General features: G+C 42.4%; 2 protein-coding genes across 2 annotated transcripts in view; one reads left to right on the forward strand and one right to left on the reverse strand.

The window, feature by feature from the left end:
* ccdc24 (coiled-coil domain containing 24) overlaps positions 1-7,629 on the reverse strand; it is a 36,604-nt gene extending 28,975 nt beyond the window's left edge. The window contains exons 1-2 of the mRNA XM_083781557.1: positions 7,597-7,629; positions 7,036-7,179 (exon numbers count right to left, since the gene is read on the reverse strand). Of these exons, the coding sequence (XP_083637683.1) occupies positions 7,036-7,173 (138 nt within the window). The 5' untranslated portion in view covers positions 7,174-7,179; positions 7,597-7,629. The remainder of the gene's footprint in view (positions 1-7,035; positions 7,180-7,596) is intronic.
* A 410-nt stretch (positions 7,630-8,039) lies between these two features.
* On the forward strand, positions 8,040-12,275 carry LOC310870536 (von Willebrand factor C domain-containing protein 2-like). Its single transcript, XM_083781775.1, has 3 exons — positions 8,040-8,557; positions 9,491-9,620; positions 10,070-12,275. The coding sequence occupies exons 1-3, from the start codon at positions 8,183-8,185 to the stop codon at positions 10,258-10,260; spliced, it is 696 nt and encodes a 231-aa protein (XP_083637901.1). The 5' UTR covers positions 8,040-8,182; the 3' UTR covers positions 10,261-12,275.
* The last annotated feature ends 1,197 nt before the right edge of the window (positions 12,276-13,472 follow it).

Raw genomic sequence — 13,472 nt, forward strand, 5'->3', positions numbered from 1 at the left:
TGGAGCTGTTCAGTCGGGTACACGGGGTGGAGAAATGGAGAAGTTTTCTTAACCCATTCTGACCTGAGATCAGATTCATACGAGGTTTCCACTGGACACACACTGGTCTGATGAACCCATTCTGACCTGAGATCAGATTCTAAAAATGTCAGCTCGTAGCTTGTAGATCTGCTATTTTTCAATAGCTAAAGCATGACATGATGCTAACACCAAAATGGTGTTAACCGCCTACCGTTAGCATGCAACAACAACAACAGGGTTTAACTCCACCCGGACGGGGCATTGTCTTGGCCACAGTTACAATACTGTGCACTTTTATATCTGTTGGATCCTAACATGGATACTATAATCCGGGGAAGACAGATCCCGTGCCGTCGGAACAACACAATGACAAAAATACATAAGACGGATGCAATGACCAACGCTGGCTCAGTAGCTCACGAACGACACATTCCGGGTAGAATATCAACAACAAATTTACATCACACATCAATGGTGCCTACTAATTTGCCTTGCTTTTGTGCCCAACCAAACTACGCAAGACCATCTGTAAACAATTCCCCCCCTATCAGTAATGAGAATGGGTAAGGACTAGTATACATACATTCATGAATCCACTTGCTCACCGGCTGTCACTATTGGGCAATTGTTTGTATAGGGGTTTCTTGTGACCCTACCATTAACATCCTATGGCAGGCCAAAATGTCAAACTTTCCTTTTGCTTAAAGTACCATGTGACATGTCAAACTAGGGGGTTTTCATGATTCTGAATCCATTCCAAGCATTAGTTTTGCACAAAATGCACTCCTTGGGCTAAAAACAGCCATAGCAGTCATGACAAATGCGATGAGGTCAGCACAAGTGGCCATGGCTGCTTTTTGCTGCATTATATCAGAAAGAAAGAAGTAAAGAAAGAAAGAAAGAAGTTCAACAAGTGGTTTTAAAACCTCAATGTGAAAGACATAATGAAAGGAGTCCTGGCCATACAGTATGTCCCACCAAAGCCCATTTTAACCTAATCTACTCAGCAGAAATATGTTACCATAATAAGTAATGGATGGGACCCAGCTTCCAACCACATGGCCAGCCTGGCAGAGAGCCAGCAGCACATGGAACAAAGAAGGGAGATGGAGGGAGCTCGGCGGGAGCAGGGATAGACCCTTGAGCCTGATCTATATTTCATCGTGTCCCGTTTAAAATAAGAATAGTACATCTAAAAGCCCACAAGTAATTTCACTGCGGGGGACACCATTGTACGGAGGTGTATGAATGAGCCATCACAAAGAACTGGCTCAGTGCCACAAGTACGCACAGATGACAGAGCACTTGGTCACTGTATGACTGGTGACCATGACAGAGGAAAACATCCTCGTACACAGTGAAGAAGTTATACAAGGTACACTACACATGTAATTTGGAAAATACCTGTACCATATTTTTGCCAGAGCCGGCGGGACAGTGACAGTTCATTGTCGTTAGTATTAGTATTCAGGTTAGTATTCCTCCATATTTTAACTTTTTCAGTTTTTTGTAAATTAATTGTCCTACTTGATCATACTATACAGCTTCACACACAAAAAAAGATTGTAGATGTGCTACTTGCAGTTTTAGAACTTTTCTGTTTTTGAATTTGAATCCTGAAACGTAACAGTTTTGGACATGTAAGGTTTCCAGGCGACAGAGACCATACAGTGTGTAGGTGAAACATAATTTCTTTGTATATTGTTTGGCTGCAGTAGTAGCTCTCAAAGTGGGTTCCAGGGACCCTCAGGGTTCCTTGAGGGGGTTCTAAATGGACACTTGGAGGTCTTTAACTCTGAGAACAGTCTCAGAGTTTTGTATACTACTCCAAGTCCATTAACAACTTTGAGTGCACCTGGGCTACAGAATTATATTGTAATGCATTGTAAACCCCCTTGGCAAGGGCGTTCATTTCTGACATTCTTGCCTGTAACAGAGCGTCTCTGAAACTGGCATGCACTGCAGCGAGACGGAGACATGGAGACGGGGGACAGACAGAGACTTATCCTGTGAGACTTGAAAGAACATGCCGATTACTGCCTCAGAAAGGACCGTGGCACGGGGGACAAAGGAGACCTTGATGGAAGGAGGGGTGTACTAGATCTACTGTTACCTCTCATCTGTGACCACTGAGGGAAGGAATTCATCACATGCCAGAGAGACACCGAGACAGAGCAGCAGCAACAGAGAGAGAGAGGAGGGGGGGGGGGGGTGGACTGAACTGAAGAGGGAGATAGCAGAATGATAGAGAGGAGAGAGAGTTGAATTCAGAGAGAAAATAAGCAAGAGACAGAGCAGATAATAGAAAGTGAAGGAGAGAGCTTACTGTAACTGAAAGAGAGAGAGATTGCATCTATTTCGTAATTAATTGTCTCCAAGATTGTTTTTACAACTTCATACATTGTTTTTTGTATTGTCCCTGTAAACGTAGCCTACGTTAAGTACGTTTTCTCATGCCAATAAAGCTAGTTTGAACAGATAGACAGAGTGACAGACAGGCCGAGACACAAACAGAACAAAGAGAGAGTGAACAGAGAGAGAGAGGGAGAAAGAGAGACTTACAGTAAAAGGCTCCATTAATACTGAGTATTTCACAGTGTAGTTGTAATAAGAGGAGGGAGCAGCGCTGGTCGTGGTCACATCGGAATAATAAGGCCCTCTGTGCTTTTTTTCCTCTGAACTTCAGCCTACTGTAAGTCTTTCCTTCCGGCCGGGGGCTTTGAAAGTGATTCAGAATTAGTTAATTTAGTTGCACGTGGACGTCTTGCGCAGAAAATAGCCGATGCACAAGCTCACGGCACGTCGCACTGCGACACGTCGTGAGCTTCGGCTATTTTCGACCACGAGACACATGCACAACAACTCATTGCATGAATCAGGCTTTACAACCAGCCACTGTGCATTAGAGAAAAGTATAGCACTGTACCCCCCCCCCCCCCCCACACACACACACACACACACACACACACACACACACACACACACACAATGCAAACAACTGCTGGAGGGCAGAGAATACGTGTTGCTAATGATCTTATAAACAGTAGAGAATTTAAACCTGTCAACCTCCACCCTGGCTCACTTAAGATTATTATTGCATGCGTGCGTGCGTGCGTGCATGTGTGTGTGTGTGTGTGTGTGTGTGTGTGTGTGTGTGTGTGCGTGCCTGCCTGCCTGCCTGCGTGCACCAGCCCTGAGTCATGCATGCATTGGTAGATATGATCCGTGGTCAGTTTCCACATGGCAGGACTTGAGACAGACTGCAGTCAGTCAGGATGTGTTTTCATCTCCCCTGAGATGTCTGACCTGCAGCTGCACTGTAACTGTAGGCACAAGGCTGATAGCATCACCTTCAGAACACACTTTCAACTTCAGAACACACTTTCAACAGGTACCGCTTCCAGCAGCTAGCCAAATCGGTTGGTTAAAGTGTTGTATTACTATACTTGTAAGGGTCAAACGGTTTCACATTCACATATATTAGAATTTTAGAAATAGATACTAGTGAGGGCTCTCAAGAGAAATGATATGATATGATATAGTACTTTATTGTTTATTGTACTTTATTTAAATGGTTGTGGTTAAAAGAATACTTGGGGAGTTAGGCTCACAATTAGGAATTAGGTTAGGTTTAGGGGTTGACGTTATGCCAGAATTATAGTATTTAGTTGCACACTGGTGTCGAGCACCAAAAATATGTGAGCTTGTAGAGCGCCTATTTTTGGCTTCCTGGTTAGGGTCCAAAATGGCCAGAATTTGTATAAATGACATTCATAATATTGCTGTCCAGAAATGTTGATGTCAATTCCATGCCCCCGATTTGTTCGTCTGTTCATATTGTCACCCAATGATGCACAACCAGGCCAAGCAGAGCAAGCCACCCTGTACCTGAGGGGTTTGTATTAATTGATTAATATTGTAGTATTGTAATTTGTAGCCTAGCCCTATTCGATGTGAGGGCGTTACTAGATGTGAGGGCCGTATAGTGGCCCGAACCTCTAGTAGAAATACAAACGGCAGTGCTTGTTGCATGGTCTCCCTTACATACTGCAAGTTATCTTGAGAGGAATGTTCACCTATTAAGCTGCTAGGCTGCTTGTCTTTCTATTCACAGATTTAAACACTTAAACCCTATGTACTAAGTTGACCGGAGTCCCCAGGGGTCTACTATACTAAACGCTGCTTTCCCTGATTCCCCTCTGAAAATGCTTAAATCTCAAAATCATCTTAAATCTGAGGCTATTTTTGGGGTAAACTATTTGGATAGTCTTGAGAAAGAATGCTGCTATTTGTCCCAAAGTAACTGCAAAAGATTTCTGCTTATCTGTTGTACCTGTAGTATATAAAATACAATGATGTAATGTGACAGTCACATACCGTATCTCCGTTTACACAATGCTGTACCCCCTCCAACTGTATATACCTTCCCCATTTTCAACTGTTTTTATTATATTTTGACACATGCTTTGGCAATGTAAACGTATGTTTTCTCATGCCAAGGAAGCTCATTTGAATTGAATTGACTATGCCGACTATGATAGGGACTATGGTGCATACATACTATTTATATGTATTTATTCATTGTTTTACTAGTGATAATCCATAAAATCTTTGTTGAGCTATAGTCACATTTGGGGTTCTGTCCTGAACCAGGATGGTTTTATTAAGACGTGTGACACAGTGTGAGAGTTGCACCTAAACTGAGGACTTGGCTGATGTCATTTATTTGCCTGAGCTGAAAATGGATTCTGGAGTGCTTTTGCCTGCTGTGGGGTTTTAGGGGGCCAAGAGTTCAGCTGGTCTTAAGTAAATATTGATGTCTGCCTGGCCCACACTTTCACTATAGCCAGATTACACACATTTCACTTTTATTATAAGCTGGGAAGGACTCCAAATGAGAGAAAACGTACAAGGTACTGTAACTTACCAATATTATTATTTTCGTTTATATTCATCTGGCCAAGAATCAGTCCCACCAGGAATCATATCCAAAAGAAAACATCAGTATTCTGAGAACCTACCAGAAATGTCACATGAAACCCAATTGGGGCCCTAACCTAGCCTGACACTCGGTCTGAATTTTTATTTCGTTTCACTTCATTATTCAGACTGAAAGCCCTCCCCACGGCAGCAGTTTATGGGATGGGTGTCGTCAAAGCGGCAGTCTTCGGTGATTGGTTGATACCAACCAATCAGAATAGTAGGAAAGCAGATGACGTTGTTGTCAATCATGTGGCTATGGCTAACCCGTTGGCCGTTTGCTAACCAAACAAACATAGCCAACGAGCGCTACTAGTATGTAAACAAAATCAGTAAAATATATTGGATGATGATGTTTATAAAACCTCTCGTGTCTGTAAAGAAACTATTCATCATACGTCAATTTAATAGCCAGATTAATACGGTCGTGACTCGTGAGTTACTGCAGTGGGGGCAGCCTGACGCTGTTGAGTGACGGGGCTGATGGCCAATCAGCTTACTACTTGGCTACCTTTGGATTTTCCGAACGTAGCTGACACCATCGTCAGGAGAGACTCCAGACCTGAATCGCCAGAACATATTTTCTTAATGGCTAGCGATTCAGGGTTGGAGCCAGGCTAGCCCTAGCCTGGAACTCACCTATGCTTTTTATGGCATAGGCAGCTCCCGGCAGGATCCGCCGGGAGAAACTATGCGCAGCTGTGCGACATGAGACTAATTACTTAGAGCGACAGAGAGAGAGAGGAGTGTGTGTGTGTACATGTGTGCGTGTGTGTCAATTTAACAAAGGTGCAGACGATCAGAAATCAGCAGAGAGTGAGCAATGTTTGCGCTACTCTATGCCAAATTGAAGTGGACTAAGACCCAGATTTTTTTTTCTCCCTGGAAATAAAAACGTCTGGGTTTCCGAGGCTAGGCTAGCCCTAACTCATAGTTAAAAAATTATACTAAATGTCTCCTTTGAATACTGAGATTACCGAAAGGAATAGATCCAAAAAATAACAGTCAAATAACGGCACAAAAGGTCAAATACAATGAGCTGTATGTCACACTACACTGACACTGTAAAATCCACAGTGTTAAACCCTCTAGAATTAATAGTAAACTGGACCTGAGATGGGAGGAATCTCAGGTGTGCTGTTGCATCCTACTGACTCATCTGCCAGTGAGGAGCCCCCACCGGGAGGACGTAGAGCATCCTACCATCATGATTCCTACTCCTCCCGGGGTCCTGCTCAACACTCCCTTAAGTTCTAACAGATGCCACCCCAGCCCACCCCAGGAATACGTGCAATGACAATTCTACAACAGGTCGTTAAGAGGAAGCAATCTGATTGGTTGAAACGGTTTCTAGCCGTTGATCAAACCACTACTGTTCACCACCTAATCAAAACAAAGAATTCAGCCGCTCTGTTTTCCCAGAGCGCTAGCAAACTCGGTGGCTAGGCTAGCTAGTTTCTTTGGACATTTGTGGTCGTAGTGACTACATCTGTCATTAAAAATATATATTTTTTCAGCGATTTTCTTTGTTTTAAGGGTAACTGTTGTAGAATTGCAATATTACACTCGAGGGTGTTGTTTAACGTGATTATTGCCACTTCAGTGATGCTTGCGGAACTCGACTTCGTCTCGTTCCTGACCGCATCCCTGTCGTGGCAATAATCACGTTAAACAACACCCTCTTGTGTAATATTGCTTAATTATCACCCTACCTGCCCAGCTTCCCTCCACTGAACACGGTAAGTAAGGTGGTTTCCCCCCCCGACAGCAACAATTTTTAAAGCAAACATTTTTAACTAAAATCTTTGTCCCTGGAACAAAATATTTTGAGATGGGGGGAGGGGGGGGGGGGTCGGCGCCCAAATACAAATAACTTTCCTTCCTTGACATGAAAAGGTTTTGACAGCACTACTGATATAATAGCATTAGCAACATACAAACAGTTTAATAGGATTTAGAAGACATGTTTACAATCTGCCTCTGGTCTTATGAATGGTTTTAAAACACTTTGAGGGAGCACGTGAGGCGTCTTACCTCAGCGTGCACCTCTGTGTGCATATCAACCAGGCTGTCTCCCAGCACCTGGCTGATCTCTGGCAGCTCCAGCTGGGGAACATGCTCCACCATGAGGCTCCACACCGACTGAGGAGAGCCACCCCACTGGCTCTCCATGGGGACCTGTGTGCACACGTCAATGTCAGTCCAATGAACACAATCATTACCATAAAGGGAGTAATGTTTATGGGGCCAATTACATTTTGTATAATAAAAAAAATAACGTTACGAGACAATTTAAGCCTATGTGCTGCATCTCTTTACCAGCCTGTTTTGTTGCACTGCCTATGTTCTTTCACAGCTGTATGTAATTAGCCATAGCCTACAATGCTGATCAGCCACACTCCTGCAAAGTGCTGCAACTCAAGCAAGCTTCAATTTCAAACTACGGCAAATATTCCACCATGAAACGTTAATGAGCATCCACACAGAATGTATTGTGGAAAGGCTAAAGCAGTTGAGACTAGTGGGTGGGTCGCGTCTCTGTTCGTCTTATTGTACGTCTTCTTTTTAGTATTAAACAAAAAGGGGACAGCTCACCTTGTCGCTTCCTTGTTCAGTGTAAAGTAAACATCCCGGTTGCCAAGGAGTAAACATCGCGAGATCAAGCGAGCTACTCGATGGCTATTTAGCAAAGAACATTTAACATAGAAAAGAAGGTGTTATTTACAAATGTACATTAAAAAGTGTTTTGTTCACCCCCCTAAAGTGACTAAAACGATGTTCAAAGTCCCCCTTTACAGTATATTATCAATCTTGACTTAGGCTATAGCAAATACTTAATTTGCCTTGTTTAATTGTATTTCAAAATAATAAGAGTGTTTCCGATGCATGGACGGATTTGAAAGACTGAGATCTGCATGTAATGAGATGCAAAGTCCCATAGGCAGGCAGTGAGCAGTAGAGTGAACACCGCTCCCTCTCGTCATGCTTTCTGTCACGGCTCTGTGTGGATTGTGGAAGATTGGACGCAGCCTCACAAGGCTACAGTTGAAGGATAAATAAATGCCAAGGAGTTCTGTAACAATGTAACAAACTAAAAAAGAAATCATATATACTTTTTTTTCTTTTACAAGACTACAACGGAATCTTTCCAGCGGGGTATTATATATTAAAAAAAAATTGTATGTTTTTGACAGTTTGGAACTTCATCATGGGTAAACTTTCAAAGAAGGGGAGCCTTCTTTTCTCCGGGCTGCTGCTGCTGCTGTGCGCTTCGCTCGGCTGTGCGTTCTCCGTGGCCGGCCTGCAGCTGGAGACGAGCACCTGCGAGGCCAACGACAGTGTCTATTACGTGGGGGAATGGTACTTTCTGGACTCGGACCACTGCACGCAGTGCGAGTGCACCGGGGAGGGCTCGGCCTGTGCGCGGACCGAGTGCACCTCTCTGCCGGCGGCGTGCATCCACGTCAGCCACTACCCCACCGACTGCTGCCCGCGCTGCGAGAAGATCGGCTGCGAGTACCGCGGAGACGTCTACGACCTGGGGCAAAACTTCCAGGTAATGTCTGTCTGGTTGACCGGAGAGAGCATCTTGTTTTAGGCAGGCGCTTGGAATTTGATTTTTGACTTGTCACTTGAGATTGACTGCTCACTGCTGTGCAGAGTAAAGACTAATGTTCTAATAAATAAGGACCATAAGGTAAAATAAACATGGAATAAACATGATATATGATATCCGTGCTCTGGGGCGAGATAGCCACGCTGTGGGGCGAGCCGTGTATATCCACGGCATCCTTAGTCATCCTACACTTGTTTCAATTCATCAAAACATTTATAGACGTACGTAGTTTCTTTCTGATTGGGGGGGGGGGGGGGTTGCCCTGTGCCCTGATCACAGGAGAGATAGATGGATATGGAAATAATTTATGTCTGGAATGTCCACACACGATCATGATGTTCTAATAAATTCCATCTGATTAGGCTATATTTAATTTATTCTAACAGTGTAGGCTATAAAAGAGAGGGCCATAGGACCAGTGACATTGGCTAAATATATATTATTTTAATTCATTCATTTTTCTCTCAGTGTTATTGGGCTGAAGAATTCAAGTCCTAACCCTATACATTGTCCTGTGGGCTGTGGCAGTGTAGTGTACAATAAGTCAATTTGGAACATGCTGGTTTTTTCTTTCTTTCTGACTTGATTTTGTTTTGGTTAAGAATGTCTAAATGGCGCCTCCTTGTGGAATAGGTCTGGTACTGTAGTACCAAGTATCAGCCTTCATCACAAAGCCAAAGGGTTCATAAATATGGGTTATATGCACACCATTTACTGATATCTCTGTAAATATTGTCTTGCATTGGACCTCACTCTTTCTCTACCTGTCTCTGTTTTAATGTGTCTGTGTGTGTGTGTGTGTGTGTGTGTGTGTGTGTGTGTGTGTGTGTGTGTGTGTGCGTGTGTGTGTGTACGTGCGTTCACAACATGCAGCCGTCAGAGTGTGAACAGTGCAGCTGTGACAGTGATGGCATTGCCCGCTGTCTAGTAGCAGACTGTGCCCCTCCACCATGTGTCAACCCTATCTACCAGCCTGGCACATGCTGCCCTGAGTGCAAGGATGGTAGGTTGTTTGATTTAATACTGTATTAGCAGGTTTGTTAACAGTACAGGTAGTACAGTCAAATGTTATGCTAAAAAAAAGGGAGGAATGAGAGTGTTAAAATGATATGTTTATGTGGCCACACCTACCAGCTCATTAAGTATGTGTGAATCTATTTCTCATCAGAGATGGACATGGTAACGTCCCGCCTGCCTCCGATTGGCCTATTATAACCAGACCTGGGGGTCTATTAGAGTAATGTTAACTCCATAGACACATACAAAACAGAAAAAGTACAAAAATCACGGCACTCCATCTTTAATATCAGGACTTGGTAAATGTGCCACTAGTACAATCACGCTTAATAATGAATTACTGTATGTTCATGCGTGCCTGCTTGGCTATATGTGTGTGTGTGAAAGCCTACATGTATCCAGGCTTAACCTATGTGTGCACTGTTTCCCATCCAGGCCCTAACTGCTACGTGGACGCGTCCCACAGCAGAGTGATTCCTGCCGGTGAGGCCGTGTGGGTGGACTCCTGCACCAAATGTCGGTGCCACGATGGCCAGGATGCAGGCTACTGGGAGGGAAACCGCGTGGCCACCTGTGCCCGCCTCAAAAACTGTACCCCCGAAGCACCGTCGGTCCAACAGAACTAAAGACCATATCGTCGCTGTCGGGCCGAAATATTCAAACATTTTTGAAATTTGTTTGTTTGTTTGTAAATTAACGCCCTACTTTATCATTCTACAGCGTCACACAAAAATAGCAGATCTACTAGCTTGACATTTTGAGCTTGTAGATCTGCTACATTTGCTTTTTTTTTTAATCCTTTCCAATCCGACAGACGATTTACTGCAGAGATCCTTAAGTGTATAAGGGCCATTCACACTGAGCACGATAATTAGAACTATAAAAATAACTAACTGAGTCCACGCCACAACTATAGCGACAATGATAGAGTAAATGTATAAATTATAGCCAATGACAGCCAATCTAAATGCATCAGAAGGACATTTTGGATTAATTCAGTCTCACTGTCTCACCCTCAGAAAGCTTTGTTATTAACGGAGTTGAGGTTTTGAATACCTAATGCTAGCTGACATTACCATCAGGCAGTTTATAACTGTCTTTCCTTCTAATAATTTATAATCAGAGTCAAATTATCCATTATCTGTTGGGTCTTGGGTGGAAACCTCATTATGTCCAAAACAGTTACTTTTCACTATAAAGATACAGTTTTCTAAATTGTTCTAACTCAAGTGACAGATGACAATGGTGAACGATATAGGTATCGGTGAATCGATATCGTTAGTGATTGTTTTAGATGTTGTGTTTGGACTGAACGACCCTTAATACCAGCCTGGAGAGATGTGTATTCACCACAGATGGATGTCATCAACATCTGCATGAATCCACTCTTTTTTTAAGACTTGTGAAAATAGGGACTTTAACCATTTTTTGCATTCAAAAGTGTGACTTTAAAGCCTATATACTTTGTTGAACAGGGTTATTGCCCCCTCCTTTTTACCTTCTATACACCAAATCTGATCTACAAGCTCACATGTTGAATAGCAGCTCTTGATCTTCTATTTTCTGCGTACATTGACCTATTAATATAGCTTGCCCAGAATAGGGATGCCAGTGTTAATGTGGTCAAGATTATATTCCATAAGAAAGTCGGGACAAAAAAAAAGAATGTGATACCAGATGCTACTGGCTAACATTAATGATTGACTAAGGAATTATGTTTCATAGCTGACAGGCACAGTGTAATCTGTTACTATTACAAGAAGCTCTGATATTGAAACATCCGTAATTGTGTCACACGGGGGACATTTAAATAAAAAATGTGGTCATTAGAGATTAGATTGTCAATCCAAAGACAACCCTCAATGTAGTGGAACTTACCAGCCATTCTCCTGACAAAACCCACCACCAACAGAACTGAGAAGTCCTTGAGAATTATTGGGCCATGTTTGACGGTGACCTTCTCTAAACATTTTTCCTCTCCCCGTCCAAAGTGGGCTTTTAAAAACCAAGAAAAGCTAGAGCACGCCGTATCTTGTTGTCATCAAACTACTCACAATGTCGGCTGAACGACAAGGACCCATTTATACCCTGATTTATAGTCACATGGAGTATAAATTAGTTACTCTCATTTTCAGACCTCTGCTCACCAAGCAGATGAAGTAGCGCTTGATACCCTTGGGATTACTTCTGGGATCGTTTGTGATACAGAAGTTCTATACTGTAGTTCTTAGGAATGAACTTGTCATAGATTGATGCATCTCTAAAGGTATGCACAACATATGATGCAATGTAGGACAGGACATGGCTTGGGAAAGCAATACGTTTGTTATATTATATGTTGTATACAACTGTAATATGTTACATAATTTTCATAATAAATGAACCATAATAAAATGGTATGACTGTGCAATGCAGTAGTAGCGTGTTTTATCAAATGCTCATTATTCATTTATATTGGGATATAGAGACGCCAGTTGTGTTGTTGACATACTGAGCTATTTACCTTCACTGCTGGAAGATACTGTTTGATACGGTATTATTTAGTTCATTTGTACTGTATGTATTCTTTGATGTACAGTACGACACCTGCCATCACCATCACTCAAATGTACAGAAGTTAGAATAAAGAACGCTCCATGTCCATTATCTATCAGCCATGCCAATTACCTCCTCTTTTCTCTACCTTGTGTGAACTGAGTTGCATGTTTTATTCTATTCTATTCTCTATTCTCCACTTGGTGGAGAGGCAGGTCTGATTTCCCTCTAGATTGCTTCTGTTGGCAGTTTGAGGCCATGGTTCTACTTCAAAACAATAAGGAATGAAAACGAGTTAGAAAAGGAAACGGAGCCTCTGAAAGCATTAAAAAACCCATTGAATCATCATTATTGAATCTTTAAAACATATTCGTCTATGTCGGGTGGAAATCTCAAAAGTCCAAGACCGTTACTTTTCAGGATTCAAATAAAAAAAAACAGCAAAAGTAGCAAATCGACAAGCTCAAAACGTGTCGCTTCGCGCTACGCTTAGAGTTAGCAGATCTGATACTTTTGTGGGACGATGTAGTATGATCAAGTAGGGTGTCGATTTACAAAAAAAAAACATTAACGCTAACATTAACATTGAAATTGACGTTAAAACATGGATATAAGAAATGTATTGACTGCCCAACAATATCCTCTTCCACTGGCTGACCCCACCAATTAAAAAGAAACAGCTCTGTCCTCCCTCTACTGTAGCTGTAGCTCCCTCTACACACATTAAAACAATGAAAGGCCATTATTCATAGACAGTAGATGAAACCCAGGGGAGGCCAGCATTTCTTTATTCACAAACTAGGCGGGAGTCCCTGCAGCCCCCCTGTCATCTTAGTAGGAACAATTACCACATTAGTTCTGACAAAACAACGTTACAATAGCCTATTTTCAGTTCTTGTCACGTCAAAAATGACTTTTATTTTATTTTTTTATTTAATATTTGCTAGAAAGTGTTGTAGCCTAGATTGTCTCTAAACCTGTTTGTATACAGTACACATGGAGGCAAGCATGTATTGTAAATGCACAATTTACATTCATGATGTGCATGTGTAGCCTATTTATCATTGCATGACATTTATGCCTTAACCGCTTCGATACTTCGGACAGCTATATACTCGTCATGATTAATTAATTTTGCGCCATGCCATGCGCTGATTACACATGACGAGCAGGGTCGTCATAAGGCCTTTAATATCGCTGTAACATTGCCTCGCTGTTTCTCATTCATTGAATCGCTCCAGTTGCTATGAACCTCCCGCACTGCAAAACTCCTCTGTTTTAGGCCGCGTCTTTGAAGGCTTTT

The sequence above is a fragment of the Protomyctophum parallelum genome, assembly GCF_964188405.1.
Source record: "Protomyctophum parallelum genome assembly, chromosome: 14".
In the NCBI taxonomy this organism is placed as follows: Eukaryota; Metazoa; Chordata; class Actinopteri; order Myctophiformes; family Myctophidae; genus Protomyctophum; species Protomyctophum parallelum.

What these genes read in the sequence shown, in the direction of transcription:
- LOC310870536 (XM_083781775.1), top strand. Translation starts at nt 8,183, where the DNA reads ATGTTTTTGACAGTTTGGAACTTCATCATGGGTAAACTTTCAAAGAAG. An exon ending in ACCTGGGGCAAAACTTCCAG is followed by an intron (nt 8,558 to 9,490) that starts GTAATGTCTGTC and finishes CACAACATGCAG; the next exon opens with CCGTCAGAGTGTGAACAGTG. An exon ending in CTGCCCTGAGTGCAAGGATG is followed by an intron (nt 9,621 to 10,069) that starts GTAGGTTGTTTG and finishes TTTCCCATCCAG; the next exon opens with GCCCTAACTGCTACGTGGAC.